We start from the raw sequence: 16,443 nt of genomic DNA on the forward strand, positions 1-16,443 counted from the left end.
TGTATTAATTGCTTGTTTCACGTTGAATGAGTAAGCATGTGAACAAGTGAAAACTTGATTGAAATGACTTGTTATGATGGCTGGAGTGATTTCCATTCGTTAGCTGCTTGATAGCCAAAAAAGTAACGAGGAAATTGGGTTTCCACGAAGATGAGCATTTCCCTGAAAAACTTGTTCTCTTTTACAGTTTTGTTTACCTAATAGAGGATTACATGGAAGTCGTTTTAGAACTACTGCTCGGAATTGTATATACGAACTTGAGTTTGAAAGAAAGCTTATAATTGATCCAAAATACCCTGAAAAATGCTTGTAAAAGAAAAATAAAATTATGCCTAATAAAAAATTGTTTGACACTGTGGGAATTCTTTTCGGTTTTTGCCCGGGTGGTAGACGGACAACCCCTTGGGCTCGGGTTGGTTAGACCGGGAGTCAAGTCTGAAACTCACACCAGCTAAGATAGTTGATGGTTACTAGGACACTATAAGCCCAATAAGAACTCAAGCAGAAAATCTCATGAATGCAATGAATAATTATAATACTAAGGAAATTATCCCACTCACATAGGTCGTACCCTATATGCCTTGTGTTGTATACAACTGTTGTGCAATAATATTTTCTTCGTAGGAATTGACAAACCTCACTCCATATTCTAATCATTACTAAAAATAAAAGCATCTTCATGTGGTGGTTATTTCACTACTCAAAATATACATATTTTTTTATTTTATTTTAACTACTAATTTTTTAATATAAGTTTTAACAAATTATTTATCACACTCTCTCTTTTTTTCTTTTTTCTTTTTTAAATATTAATTTTTAATGTATTTTTTTATTGTGAAAGTTGAGGGAGAGAGACAGAGAGAGAGGGAAAGAGATGAGACAAGAATTTTTTATTTTTTATTTTTTTTAAAAAAAAACTAAAAGGTGTTATAATAAACTTTTATATATGAAAATAAATTGACAAAAATGTTCTTCTTTAAAGTAATAAAGTGTATCATAATACATGGATATATAATCATATAAAAGTTGAGATAGCGGTCCTCTGTTGGGAGGCGGCCACAGAGTCCAACTAATTAAAGCTGATATAGCAGTCCTCTGTTGGAGGCCACAGAATCGAACTAACTAACGACTTCAGCATAGTAGTGTTGCCACTTGCTATATTTGATCATAGCTACCTATCAATCATCATTCTTCAGTAGCATCACAACCTAAAAATACCCACACGGCACTACGTCACTGCTTCGACCGTCCTAGAAAGACTGTACCCCAAAGAAATGGCGGAAACTATCATCCGATTCGGAATAATAGGCTGCGCCGAAATAGCCCGCAAGCTCTCGCGCGCCGTCGCGCTCGCTCCCAACGCCACAGTCACGGCCATCGGCAGCCGCTCTCTCGACAAGGCCTCGCTGTTCGCGTCCGCCAACAACTTGCCCCCAGACGCCAAGATCTACGGCTCCTACGAGGCCGTCCTTGACGACCCAGATGTCGACGCCGTCTACGTGCCCCTGCCCACCGGCCTGCACGTACGCTGGGCCATTCTGGCCGCCCAGAAGAAGAAGCACCTGCTGCTCGAGAAGCCAGTCGCCCTCAGCGCCGCCGAGTTCGACACCATCATCGAGGCCTGCGAGTCCAATGGGGTGCAGTTCATGGATGGTACCATGTGGATGCACCACCCCAGGACCGCCAAGATGAGGGAGTTCCTCTCCGATAAACAGCATTTCGGGGAGCTCAAATCGGTGCGGAAATTTACCACTTTGAATTTCGCTCTGTTTCATTTATTTTTTTCGTTAAGTTTTAATTTCGTTGAGTTTATATAGTTGATACATTTTAAATTGTCCTGATTTAGTGAGGTTGAGCATGAGAGGCATGCATCCACTTCATAGAAATAGGGGTGACCATTCGTGTCGTCACATTCGTATAAAATTATATAGGTTAATTTTAACATGACTATTTAATTATATAGGTCAATTCTAACCCTGACTATTTATTTAAACGGGTCAAACCTCTTAACCCTTAACTCTCTAATTTTGTATTGAAGTCGTGTTGGGTTCGCGGATCATGTCATAAATTATCCGCTATTATGTCACGTGTCGGTTTCGAGTTGTGTCGAAATATAGGTAAAACACTATATAAGTCAACTCTAATTGGACCCATTTAATTAAACGGTTCAGACTCTTCAACCCTAACTTTTTAATTTCGTGTTGAATTCACGAGTTGAATTAAAAATTGTTAACCTTAAAATGCCCAAGAGGCTTCGTATTAATAATTGACTTGATATAAGAGAGGTTGACATGGGAAATACATTATACTACAGCGTACTAGTGCACTACAGTCTACAAGCTTAGTAAGCGTGTTAGGTGAAGTATAGTAGTGTTTAGCACAATTTTTTTAATGAATAAATTAACAACTAAAAACAATTACACACAAGTCAGCATTACAACTGAACTACAAAGATACAACAGCCAGTATCAGAACCCCCTTACAACTTCTCCACAAGACCCAAACAACAAGCAACCAAATATACAAAACAACATTTAAAAACCAGAAAACAATTCCTTCACTTCTCAACTGCAGCAATTCTGCAGAACCATAAACTGCATAACTCAACTAAAGTTGACAGAATCAAAACTCCACTTCTCATCAACAGTAAACTGCAGAAAAACAAACTTAACTACTGGACCCTCAAGATCAACTTTTACTCGAGTAAACAGTAATTCTGCAGAAAGCATCTCATAAAAAGCTCACTGGGACAGCTTTACCACTTATACCAACATCTCCTCTTTAATGCTCTAATTACGACACATAACTACATTCTCAAGATTCCTTTTAAACCTACCTTTCCCCAAAACTCTGGTTCTCACCTCCCAATTTTTTTTTCTTCAAGATCTGCTCCTCAGTTTCTGACTTCATGCTTGGTCTCATTTCTATTTCTTTTCACAGTTAATCTTGCAAGTCAAGTTAAGTGTTAGCATCAATGTTTTACATGTGCTCATATGAGCTGTATTTTCTTGTTAGAGAGTTTAGAGAGTTGAAACACGTGTTTAATATCTAGATGTTTTCTAGATCACAGCTGTAACTTAGTAGATATTTTTCCTTTGTAATCGTACAGTATATATGTTGTATTTTGTATTCATTCTCATTTCATGCAGTGAAAGCTATTCTCAAGTTTTCTCTAACCATCTTTTGTTCTTCATTTCCTGTTGCTGATTTACAACTTCTGCAACAATTTACATTCTGAAATGGTATTAGAGCAGCAGGTATTGATCATCGCTGTTCTTCTCTGATTGTTCTACATTGAATTCTCTATTTTTCTTTGATTCAATTCATATTGTTCTTAGTTGAATTCCTTGTTCTTCTTTTCAATATTCTGATTCAAAAGGCCTTCCATTAATCCTCAAACTTCTAAAGATGGAGTCAAATTTGTGGAATTTGTTCTACCAAATTCTTCATCAAATTCTGCTGCAGAATTTTCCAATCCCTACTATCTTCATCACAGAGATTGTCCAAGGACTCTCCTTGTTTCTCAACCCTTGGTTGGAAGAAATTATCATACCTGGAAACGATCCGTGGTAATGGCACTTTCTACCAAAACCAAGTTAGGTTTTATAGATGGTTTTTTGGTAAAACCTATTGTCGATTCTCCTAAGTATTTTGCTTGGGATAGATGCAATAATATGGTGCTTTCGTGGATTCTCAACTCTGTTTCTCAAGAGATTTCCGCAAGCATCATTTTCATTGAATCCGCTCATGAGATGTGGAATGATATCAAAGAGTGATTCTCTCAATCCAATGACCCTCACATTTTCCACTTACAGAAGGCTATATCTGTTCTTTCACAGAATAGCAACTCTGTTACTTCTTACTATACTACTCTCAAGGGTCTTTGGGACGAATTGAACAATTATCGTCCTTTGCCTCTTTGTTCTTGTGGCATTTCCCGAACAATTCATGAATTTCAGCAGTGGGAATATGCCTACCAGTTCTTAATGGGACTCAATGAGTCTTATTCTCATGTTCGTGGACAAAATTTGCTTATGGATCCCTTACCATCCATAAACAAAATTTTCTCCATGGTTGTTCAAGAGGAGAGGCAGAGAGAGATTACTTCTACATTCTTTGCACCTTTGAGTGCTAATCCAGCTGCTATGGTGACGAAATACAATTCTCCGAAGCCATCAAATTTCCAAGGTCAAAGGACACAGTATCCTCGTAAGGAGCGTCCCATGTGTACTCACTGTGATCTCCTTGGCCATACAATTGAGAAATGTTACAAGTTGCATGGATACCCTCCCGGATATAAATTCACAAAGGGCAAGCAAGCTTCTTCAGCTAATCAAGTTTCTGAATGTTCCATGCCCTAGCTTTCTATCACATCTGATCAGTGTCAACAGCTATTGGCACTTAGGGGTGAGCATGGGGCGGGGGGGGGGGGGGGGTGGGTTTCCCCCTTTTTTGGCCCCGCCCCGCACACATGTGGGTTCTCAAAACACCCGTAAACCGCATAAAATCAGTGACATTCATGCGGGGCGGGTGTGGTGCGGGGGTGGGTGACGCGGGGCGGGGGATGCGGGGTTTGCGGGTATCCCCGATTCAAGCCAAAACATCAGAAAAATCAAACCAAAGCCAGATTCAATACCAAACATACACAAGCAGTGATAATTATTTCCAGTACATACACAAGAGGAACCCAAAACAGCATCAACAAGAAGAATATTCTTGAACTCACCTCCTCATCCTCTGTATTAGCAGGACTACTTGGTAGTTGGTAATGCTTTGTTTACCCATAGGCCATTGAACCGGCAGAGCCAGCGAAGATGGGATTCACGGGAACAATCGATCGAGGCTGTGGGCTATGGTGCTGTGCGGCTTAGGGGAAGAAAAGGGAAGATGAAGTTAGGGTTTTTTCTGGACAATTGCGTTTTTAGTATTTAGGCTAAACGTACCGTATGAGTATTTAGGCTAAACGCACCGTTTGGAGTAGGGAGTGTAATGACTAATAGCTGTATCACACTTTAAAAAATACTACAACTTGCATGCGACACGTGGTCCACTAGTCTTCGGCTCTTCATCTTCCAGACTCTTCCTCTTCTCTTCTTTTCGTTTTAGGTTTCACCGTTTTAGCTTTGGCTCTTCTTTTCCTTTCTTCTTTTCGCAAATCCTCCAAGCTCTAGTCCTCCTCCATTCCGCCGTCCTCCTTCATTAGTAACGAAGATGAAGAGAAGAGGAAGATGAAGACCTAGAAGAGGAAGAAAAGAAAAGAAACATGAAAAGGGGGGTGCAGCTGCGGCGCGCTAGGGTTAAGGAAGGGGGGTAGGGTTTTTTTAATTATATATATAATTTGTGCGGGTAGGGGCGGTGCAGGGCGGGTCCTCGGCTTCTTTCAAATGGTCCCCCCTGCAACCAGCACCGCACCGCACCGTGCGGGGGGCCGAAAAACAGGCCCGTGGCCCACACCATGGGTGCGGTTTTCCTGCTAGATGGGGTGGGGCGGGGCGGGGCGGGTGTTGCGGTTTTTTGCTTAGTCCTATTGGCACTGCTGCGGGCTAAGGTTGCTGATGATACTCCGGTTCCACCTGCTCCAAATGATAACCAAGATCATTTGTTTTATGAGATTACAGGTACTCCTTCCTTTTGTTTCTCTTCTTTTCAAACACATAACCTTGAAGGAAAACATTCGGTTTTCTCTTCACAATCTCTTTTTCAACTAGTTGTGCATAATTCTCATAGGTATCCGTGAGTTATTGACACGGGTGCCATAGATCATATTGTTTGCTCAGTTTCACTTCTTACTTCCATTACTTCACTTGTTATTAAAAAGGTCCGATTACCAAATGGCAATTCTGTAGTTGTCACACACATTGGCACTGTTAGAATTTCTGTCAATTTGATTCTAACTAATGTCTTGTGTGTTCCCTCTTTCTCTTTTAATCTCATTTCTGTAAGCCAGTTAGTCAAGTTCTTTAAATGCTGTTTCATTTTCTTGTCTGAATTTTGTTTCATTCAACAAGTGTCCGGCTGGAAGATGATTGGGCTGGGTAAGGAAATTGGTGGCCTCTATCATCTTCTCCTGCATAACTTGGATGATCTTTCACCATCATCTGTTCTTGCTATGAATTTTGTTTCAATAACACCTGCATCACACATTGGTAGCACTTTACCTTCAGTTCCTTCTATAAATAATTCTATACATTTTTTTGCCAATGTGCAGCACTCTAGACTTGGTCACTTGTCTGATTCGAGATTACATTTACTTCACAATGCAATTCTTGGTTTATCTACTACTTCAAATAAAAATTGTTCAGTTTGTCCTTTATCTAAACAGCATCGCATTTCTTTTCTTGTTAGCACAACTTCTTCCACATGCATTTTTTATATCATTCATTGTGATATTTGGGGTCCTTTTTCAACCCCTTCTTCAAATAATTCTCGATTCTTTCTCATTATTGTTGATGATTTTAGCCGATTCACTTGGGTGTTCTTAATGTCTCATAAATGTCAGACACGATGTCTTCTTACTTCATTCTTTTCTTTAGTTGAGACTCAATTCAATGTTAAAATCAAGTGTTTGAGATCTAATAGTGGCAGTGAATTTCACATGTCTAACTTCTTTTCTTCCATAGGGGTTATACACCAATGCACTTGTGTTGAAACCCCTCAACAAAATGCAGTGGCTGAAAGAAAGCATCAACATCTTTTAAATGTTGCCCATGCCCTCCGATTTCAAGCTCATTTGCCTCTTAAATTTTGGGGTGAATGTATTCAGACAACAACCTATCTTATCAACCGCACCCCAACTCCCTTACTCAATAATATCATTCCCTTTGAACGTTTGTATTCCCTTGTCCCCACATATTCTCATATTAAAGTGTTTGGCTGTTTGTGTTATGCTTCCACACTTTCTAGAAATCGCACCAAATTTGATCCTAGGGCCTGAGCTTGTCTTTTTCTTGGTTACCCCTCTGGTGTCAAAGGCTACTGATTGTATGACCTTACTCTTAAACAATTTCTCATATCTCGAGATGTTGTGTTTCATGAGACAACTTTTCCTTATTCTTCTCAACATTTAGTTTCACAAACACCTTTGTGTTCTAACCAACCTGTTTTACCTAAATCCATTCCTTCTTTTGATATTTTTCCATCTTCTACTATTTCTCCTACTTCTTCTCCCTCTGTATCTCATATTTCCACTATTTCCCCTAACATTACCAGACCACAATCAACTTCTCCTTCAAACTCTCATTTTGTCCCTTCCATTCCTATTCGAAAATCTACCAGGTCTAAGTGTCAACCAAGTTATCTGCAGGACTATCATTGTCATTTGGCTGCCACTTCTTCCCCGATTCCATCTTCATCCATGCCACTTCCGGTTCTTTCTTCAGGTATTCCTTCTTTTGGTTTATCCTCTTATCTTTCTTATGATAAGCTTTCTTCTAATCAGAAATGTTTTAGCTTATCTGTCTCTTATTTTGTGCCCCGGTTTTATCAGCAAGCGGCTAAGATTCCTCATTGGTCTGATGCTATGAGAGCTGAAATTGATGCCCTTGAAGCCAACCATACATGGAAATTAGTTGATCTTCCTCCGGGTAAGCATGCTTTTGGATGTAAATGGGTTTACAAAGTTAAGTTGAAAGCTGATGGTACTCTTGAGAGATACAAGGCCCGGTTAGTTGCTAAGGGTTATACTCAAAGTGAAGGATTGGATTTCTATGAAACTTTTTCTCCGGTGGCTAAGTTGACAACTGTAAGATGCTTAGTTGCAGTGGCTGCGGCAAAGAATTGGTTTTTACACTAATTGGATGTTAACAATGCTTTCCTCCGTGGGGATTTGCATGAGGAGGTTTACATGGAGCTGCCTCCTGGTTTTTCTTCTAAGAGTTCTCAAGTGTGTCAACTCACCAAATCACTTTATGGATTGAAACATGCTTCTCGGCGGTTCTCCAAATTTTCTTCCACTTTGCTTAGTCTTGGTTTTCTACAATCCAAATCTGATTACAGTCTATTCACAAGACTGATTGGTACTTATTTATTGTTCTTCTTGTCTATGTTGATGGCATAGTGTTGGCTGGAAACAATTCTGCAGACATTGCATCTTTTATTCAATTACTGAATCAGAAATTCAAGCTTAAAGATTTGGGTGATTTGAAGTATTTTTTGGGCTTAGAAGTCGCTTGAAAGTCCACTGGAATTTCTGTGTGTCGGAGGAAGTATGCTCTGGAAATTTTGGAAGATTCGGGTTTAATTGCATCTAAACCTGTAAATTTTCCTATGGACAGTAACCTCAGACTTTCAAAGCTTGAAGATGATCTTTTGGATGATCCTTCTGTCTATCGGCACCTAGTTGGTCGCTTGATCTACTTAACAATTACTAGACCTGATTTGGCTTACTCTGTTCAAGTATTAAGCCAATTTATGTCTACTCCTCGGAAACCTCATTTGGATGCAGCTCTTAGGGTGCTTCGGTATGTCAAGTCTGCTCCCAGTCAAGGCCTTTTCTTCCCTGCAGCATGTGATTTTAAAATGAAATCTTTCTGTGATGCTGATTGGGCTGCTTGTCCAGACACTAGGCGCTCGGTTACTGGCTTTTGTCTATTTCTTGGGGATTCTCTTATTTCTTGGAAGTCCAAGAAGCAACAGACTGTGTCTCGGTCATCTGCTGAAGATGAGTATAGGGCCATGGCTGTGGCTTGTTGTGAGATCATGTGGATTTCCTCTTTACTTAAGGATCTTCATGTTTGCTCTCCTCAGTTTGCTTTACTCTTTTGTGACTCATAAGCTGCCCTACACATTGCTGCTAATCCAGTTTTCCACGAACGAACGAAGCATATTGACATAGACTGCCACCTCATTCGTGAACAGATTCAAAAGGGTGTTGTTCGGACTCTTCATGTTAAATCTGACCACCAGCTTGCTGATATCTTCACTAAGCCTCTTGGCTTTGCTCCTTTTTCTGCATTCACTTCCAAGATGAACCTCTTAAATATATACAGTTCATCTTGAGGGGTGGTTTCACAGTTAATCTTGCAAGTCAAGTGTTAGCATCAATGTTTTACAAGTGCTCATATGAGCTGTATTTTCTTGTTAGAGAGTTGAAACACATGTTTAATATCTAGATGTTTTCTAGATCACAGCTGTAACTTAGTAGATATTTTTCCTTTGTAATCATACAGTATATATGTTGTGTTCTGTATTCATTCTCATTTCATGCAATGAAAGCTATTCTCAAGTTTTCTCCAACCATCTTTTGTTCTTCATTTCCTGTTGTTGATTTACAACTTCTGCAACAATTTACATTCTGAAATTTCTCCACATATTATAAATTGTGGAGCTCAACACCAGTCTACAGATATTGGCAGTCAAAGACTTCTTTTTCTAATCACACACTCTCAGCCATACCACATCGTCCCAATCAACTGGAGGATGATTAACATTGCATCTACTCATTACTTCTCTCCATATTCTTGCACTGTAGCTATACTTAAAGAAAAGTGTTCTCGGCTTTCCGTCCATTTCGACATAACATACAACTAACCTCACCTTTGTATCCCCATTTCATCAATCGTTCCCCTGTTGTTAAACAATTTTTCATTTCTAACCACATGACAAAAGCCTGCTTTGGAATGGCATTTAGCACAATTCGTTGCTTCAGTACTTGTATACAAACTCCCATCGTTTGTTAAACAAGATAATTATTTAGTATAGTCAATTTTTGACACATCAAACAAGATAATTATTGGTGGGATATTAAACCAATATACTGTCCTGCGTGATTAAAGGAATTGTCTTTTGAGGGAATTTTTGTTTGGTAATGTCAAGAAAAGATATATGTGGGTGTGTTTATGCAAGTGTCTAGGAATTCTTGTAAATTGAAAGGTTTATTTAATTCATTTAGACCTTTTGTTACACTACTTGTGCCTAAGAAACAGGAAAGTGGGATGTTAGATGTAGTATCAACATTCTTCTTTCATGTGTTGGAAAGTATGGTTTGTGGGGGCTGAATAATTTGCAAACATAAAACCCCCAAACAAAAGAAAGAAGAAAAAAAGAAAAAAGAGCAAGAGAGGAAAAACTAAACATGATGTGCAAGAGAGTTGAGTGAGGATTGGAGAAATTTGTCTCATTGTGATTCAGTATTAGGATAGGGAAAATGATCTTTTTTTTTTTTTTTTTTCGCCTCTTTCGCCAATTCTTCATTTTGTAGTATATAACAAAGTTCTGGGTCCCTATTTCTTGGCTCTTGTTTGTTGCTATGTTCGTCAACTTTCTCTATATTAATCCTCCCACCAAGGTACAAAAACTTGGTTCTGCTACTGCTTGGACCACTTGGTTAAGGAAGTTCGTCACCGCCTATGTGGGTCCCACACTTATAGAGGAAGGGAAAGCCATCAAGTTAATTTTCTTTTGAGTCCTTTTAATTTTGGGTAGACTAAATAGATCTTGATGGAGCTTGTTCATGTAACAAGGCCTGTAAATCGTGCATTGTAAGAGATAGCGAGGGCAATGTCTTGGGGTTATGGTGAAAAAGTGAGTGGATTTTAGTTCCCCTTCAAGAGGTGGAAGCTTTTTCTGCTCATCTCTCAATGATTATTGCATTGGAACAACAATGACAGCTTGTGGATTATGAAGGAGATGCATGAATCTTGTTCGTTATGTTGATGATCTCCTTCTTTGGTCTATACACATTGAATTCAGGATATTAAGGATGCTTCGTCTTTCTTTCTGCAGTTGTTTATGTGAAACGAAAGAGGTTGGGAAATTAGGCCATTCTTGTGCTCGCTGGCCTGTCATAGCAAATCCTCTGGACATATGGATGCTTCTGCTCGCTGTGAGGGAAGATTTAGATCTTTTTCTTTTTTAAAAAATGGGGTTGTATAAAGGTTTTGGGGCTAGGTATATTTATGGAAACGCTAATGTATAATTATGAGATTTGTAAGATGTGAGACGACTTAAAATGAGTCAACATAACTTCTTTCTTGTAACTGACTCCACTGCACTTTCCCACTTCTCTCCCCTGCCCATGCTCTCTCTCTCTCTCTCTCTCTCTCTGAAATTTTCCAAATTTTCTATCTATCGTTGTCCATATTTTCTCTTTTGCAGAGAAGTGACTCTGAGACATGTTCATGCATATGCTCAAAGGGTTGTAATGCATAAGCAAGTGACAAAACACACTGTATGCAAAAAGGAAAAGTCGCTCTGCTTTGCTTGGCTTGTTTTTGGGTTCCACCCCTTGGTTTCTTTAATGATTCTTAATTTCTAAGGAACGTTGTAGTCTGATGTGCTTAAGGGACTTCCGTCGATCATTCTTTCATTGTGTGGAGCAGGGCTTTGGTTTTCATTATTAGCCTCCACCTCTACCACCTCTCTCACATCATCAGAAAAAAAGTGAGATCCATGTCCTTTGTATGTGATATTGTCTGTACTGAAACTGTAGAACGAGAACTAAAAAATTTCTGACTCGGATGGAAAACTTTTTTCAACTTATCTTTAATAGCCTTGAATTATATTTTGGATGTACCTGTGGTGTTGAGGTTGCTGCAAAGATTTCTGTCTTTGTCCTTGCTTTGTGTAGAAGGAAAATGGAGTGGCAGAGAGATTGGGTGAGATGTTGGATATGATGAGTTCCTTTTCCTTCTTTAATGCTTGGGATTGAATTTATGGCCTTCTTGTTGATGCAATGTGCCTGTAAGAATTATATACTTAATTTTCTGCTGCTCTGTTTGACTATTTACTCTTTATTAGTAATAGTCATTTGTGTAGTACAATAAAAAGTATAGGAAACCAAAAGAAATTATAATGAATGTGCAATCAGCTAAAAACAAATCACAAAGCACTTTGTAGAAAACTTCTCCCTCCTTATAGGAATATTTTGAGAAAAGACATGCTTAATCCATGTTTGGAATGATCTGAGAACTAATGTATTGATGTGGTTATGGATGGCTCCTGTGTAGAAATTTCCATGCTACATAGGTGGGAACTAACCATAGTTAAAAGGCATTAATGTCAGCTGTTGACAAATAATTTCTTTTTGGAATGGAGATTTTGCTATTGTTCTAAGTTAATCTCTTTTGGGTACTACAGTTACACAGCTGCTTTACATTCGCTGCCGATCACGATTTTCTTGAGAATGACATTCGTGTCAAGCCAGATCTTGATGCGCATGGTGCTCTTGGAGATGCTGGGTGGTATTGCATCAGGTCAGTTCTATGGGCTGCTGACTATGAGTTGCCGAAAACAATACTAGCCTTGCGTGGGCCTGTATTTAATGAAGTGGGAGTGATTATGTCTTGTGGTGCTTCTTTATATTGGGAAGATGGGAAAGTGGCCACCTTTCACTGCTCTTTCTTGTCAAATTTGACAATGGATATGACTGCTGTTGGGACTAAGGGAACCTTGCATCTTCATGATTTTGTCGTTCCTTTTCAAGAAAAGGAGGCCTCTTTTTCTGCAGGTTCAGAGTTAGCCTTCAATGAACTTGCAACAGCATGGGTACCACAGCCAAGTAAGCACACTATCGGAACAGATCTTCCTCAGGAGGCTCTCATGGTGAGAGAATTTGCCCGCCTGGTAGAAAATATCAAAGTAAAGGGTTTGAAACCTGAGAAGAAGTGGCCAACCATCAGTAGGAAGACACAACTAGTATTGGATGCAGTCAAGGCATCGATTGAGAGAGGTTTTGAGCCTGTTGAGGTTGGAAAATGATTGGCATGTCTTTGTACTGTGGTTTCTCATTGAGGTTGTTGCATGTCAAATAAGGCCATTGTCACTCTGCCATCTACTTAAAAACATATTTATGTATTCTGATGTCTGTTTATATGTATTCGAGATTTCATTGTGAATTGGATATGACTTCATTATTAATTGCTTGTTTCACGTTGAATGAGTAAACATGTGAACAAGTGAAAACTTGATTGAAATGACTTGTTATGATGGCTGGAGTGATTTCCATTCGTTAGCTGCTTGATAGCCAAAAAAGTAACGAGGAAATTGGGTTTCCACGAAGATGAGCATTTCCCTGAAAAACTTGTTCTCTTTTACAGTTTTGTTTACCTAATAGAGGATTACATGGAAGTCATTTTAGAACTACTGCTCGGAATTGTATATATGAACTTGAGTTTGAAAGAAAGCTTATAATTGATCCAAAATACCCTGAAAAATGCTTGTAAAAGAAAAATAAAATTATGCCTAATAAAAAATTGTTTGACACTGTGGGGGCTCTTTTCAGTTGTTGTCCAGGTGGTAGACGGACAACCCCTTGGGCTCGGGTTTGTTAAAGAGGGAGTCAAGTCCGAAACTCACGCCAGTTAAGATAGTTGATGGTTACTATGACACTATAAGCCACATAAGAACTCAAGCAAAAAATCTCATAAGACAAGAAGGCTCACATGAATGCATGAATGCAATGAATAATTACAATACAAAGGAAATTATTATAATTATAATAATAATTATAAGCCGAAAATCTCGGGTTTGTACATGTTGCAAGAACACTAGCTGTGGCTACGAGGGTAACAAAGATTACAATATCAACAGCAGGAGAATAGTTGCAACATGTACAAATGAAATAAGGAAATTTAAAGGAGAGAGTGAGTAGGGGCGGAACCAGGATTTTTAGTATGGGGGGATGATTTTTTTTTATTTTTTATTTTTTTTATATTTATTGGAGAGACGGACTTACATAAATACAAAAGCATATAGATATATAAAATCTTTATATATTTGGGTTTGTGCATATTGATATTAAATAAAAGCATTGAAGTCTTACATTTAATCTGATGGCATCACAAACACACAGTTGTATAAACAACTAGCAAAATAGCTTAGGGAAAAAAAAAACTAGTAAAAAAAACTAAACATAATCTATAGGGTCCAATAAAAACAATACTTGTGATCGTAGACTCTTTTTTCTAACAATTCCTGAAAGCACCAAATAACAATATTATGAGTCGAGCCAAACAATGGTGAAATCACAAATGATTAAACCATTTAACTTGTGATGCCAAAACAAATATTGTGAATCCAAATGATTACAGAATAACCATTCAAAAAAATTGATTGTTGGTTAGAAGTCACTTAGAATAACCACTTAAAGAACCCAAACCATTTAACTTTTTCTTTCGCATCTTCAGAGTCCTAAATCAAATTGAATTTTTAGTTAGAAGCCAACTAGAATATAGAAGAAAATTAAATGAATGGGGTATTTTAGATTTTTTGTGTTAAAAGATGGGGCAAAACTAATAAAAAAAAGTTAAAAGGGGACACAAATAATATTTTGGGGGGACAAAAGTATCATTTTGGAAGGAGAAAATTATTAAATAGGTATATTTAAGGATATTTTTAAACATTTTGGGGGGACATTCGTCCCAACCCCCACCCCATACGTGGGTCTGCCCCTGAGAGTGAGAAGCTCTTTGGTAAGTAAGTGAGAAATGAAATATTTATTTGAATAGTAGTAAGAAGTGATTGATGTGATATAAAATTTGAAAATGTTTTATAAAAAAGTGAAAAAATTTTATTTTGTAGTGAGTTTTTTTATTTGAATAGTAATAAAAAATTATTGATGTGATGTAAAAAGTGTAAAAAAGTTAGAATGTTTTTTATTTGATTTTTTTTGGAATGAGTGAAATGGGAATTGAAAATTTTATAATGGGTTACCAAACAGTTTTTGAGTATGAGAGAGAGGATGTGACCAGGTGGTATTTGCAGTGGTGGATGGCGTTACCTGAAACTAACAGTAACTTGACAAGCTTTCAGCGGCAACTCAAATCAACCATTTGTTTCATAGTAGGTTCTTCCTCCTCTTCTTTTTCTCTTGTGGTTTGTATTTTCTTTGTTAAATGAGAGGTTATGCTCACTGTATATGGTTGTACTAAATTGTGGCCAAGGCTTCTAGGTCAGGCTTATGTTGACTGGGGATTATAGGTAGGCCCTCCTTCTCCTTATATAAGAGAGCAAACTAAAAAATGATTTTCTTATAATTCTCACACAACTCCCTCTCATATTGTGTGAAACCCACGTATAAGGGAGAGTTGTGTGAGAGGAATTGTAAAGAAATCACTTTTCTATTTGGTCTTATTTTCCTAAACTTGCAATATCACAGAGAGGGTGATTTAGACTCTATAGGGAGCATTAATGATTGAAAATATTTGTGAGCGTGGGATTAGTCAAAGTTAAGATGAAGTTTAGCAAGCTATTCTACTCCACATCACCTCTACCATGCATTAGGTTTCTCAAAGCCCATCTATGGTGCCAAGCTACACAATGCATGGTTACCTTAAGTTTGACGAAAAGTTGATTGGATCACACCCTTAACCACTAAATAACAATTTTTGTTCTTCTAACTTGAGACAACTCATATGATTGGTTCATGGTTGCATAAAGATCAGTAGTATGGAATTTATGGCCTCGTTTGGTAATTTCCTCCCCTCCTTTCTCTATTTTCACTTCTCCATAAATATATCAATTTCAAAATATTCTTAACTTTTTTTACTTTTTATATGACATCAATATTTTTTTATTACTATTTAAATAGAAAAGCCCACTAGCTACAATATATATATATATATATATCCTGGATGAATTAAATCATTTTATAAACCAAACCAACGTCAATACAACACTTCAAAACAACTGAACACCAAGACATCAAGGCAAAGCCTTGCACGCTGAAAACAGCACCACAACCCCAACACTACAAAAAAAAGGGGAATTATTGACGGTTTTAAAAACCGTCTATAAAAAAAAAAATTCTGGACGTTTTTTGGTAAAACCGTCGGGAAAAAAAATTCACAGACGGTTTACTAAAACCGTCATTAAAAATACGGACGGTTTTATTAAAACCGTCCGAAATTATAGAATTCCCGACGGTTGCAACAAACTGACAAACCGGCCAGCAAACAAACACTCCAGAAAACAAAGACTCAATTACAGAAAAGAGAAAAGATTCCATTTAGCCACAAGAGCCATTTGATTGTTAAGGCTCTTAAAATGCCCTGTAGCCATAATCTTCATTCTGACTTCCCAATGAATTCGAGCCAATGTTGCTTCCTCCGTCTGAGGGTACGTTATTACTATGCAAAAGAGCGTTTCGTTACTGCCATAGGTGATACACGTTATTACTATGCAAAAGAGCGTTTCGTTACTGCCATAGGTGATACACTACTGCAGCAAGACAAAGTCTCCCCAAGCATGATTGCAAACTTTTCCCCCGCAGCAATTTAGGACTCCAAATTTCAACATCAATATCCCAGCTAGTCGGAACATCATCAAAGGAACAATCACCATAATTCCCTTCCATATCCTACTACTGAAGCTGCAACTAAAAAGATATGGTCCTTGCTCTCCTGTTTAGCATAGCAGAACAAGCAAAGACTCGGACCCAATACTCCCGACAACACATCTTATGCCTGGTAACAACATCCTTAAACACCGGCCATAAGAAGAATTAGT

The 16,443-nt window shown here is 38.1% G+C and overlaps 1 protein-coding gene across 1 annotated transcript; it reads left to right on the plus strand.

Moving 5' to 3' along the window:
• The first annotated feature begins 1,090 nt into the window (after positions 1-1,090).
• LOC133867014 (uncharacterized oxidoreductase At4g09670-like) lies at positions 1,091-12,911 on the plus strand. Its single transcript, XM_062303685.1, has 2 exons — positions 1,091-1,736; positions 12,076-12,911. Exons 1-2 carry the CDS (start codon positions 1,275-1,277, stop codon positions 12,694-12,696), a joined length of 1,083 nt encoding a protein of 360 aa, XP_062159669.1. The 5' UTR covers positions 1,091-1,274; the 3' UTR covers positions 12,697-12,911.
• The last annotated feature ends 3,532 nt before the right edge of the window (positions 12,912-16,443 follow it).

Source organism: Alnus glutinosa, chromosome 4 (genome assembly GCF_958979055.1).
Source record: "Alnus glutinosa chromosome 4, dhAlnGlut1.1, whole genome shotgun sequence".
NCBI classification, from domain to species: Eukaryota; Viridiplantae; Streptophyta; class Magnoliopsida; order Fagales; family Betulaceae; genus Alnus; species Alnus glutinosa.

Excerpts from the sequence above, each read along its gene's own strand:
- LOC133867014 (XM_062303685.1), top strand. The coding sequence starts at position 1,275 with ATGGCGGAAACTATCATCCGATTCGGAATAATAGGCTGCGCCGAAATA. Across the intron at positions 1,737-12,075 it reads ATTTCGGGGAGCTCAAATCG|TTACACAGCTGCTTTACATT; the intron begins GTGCGGAAATTT and ends TGGGTACTACAG.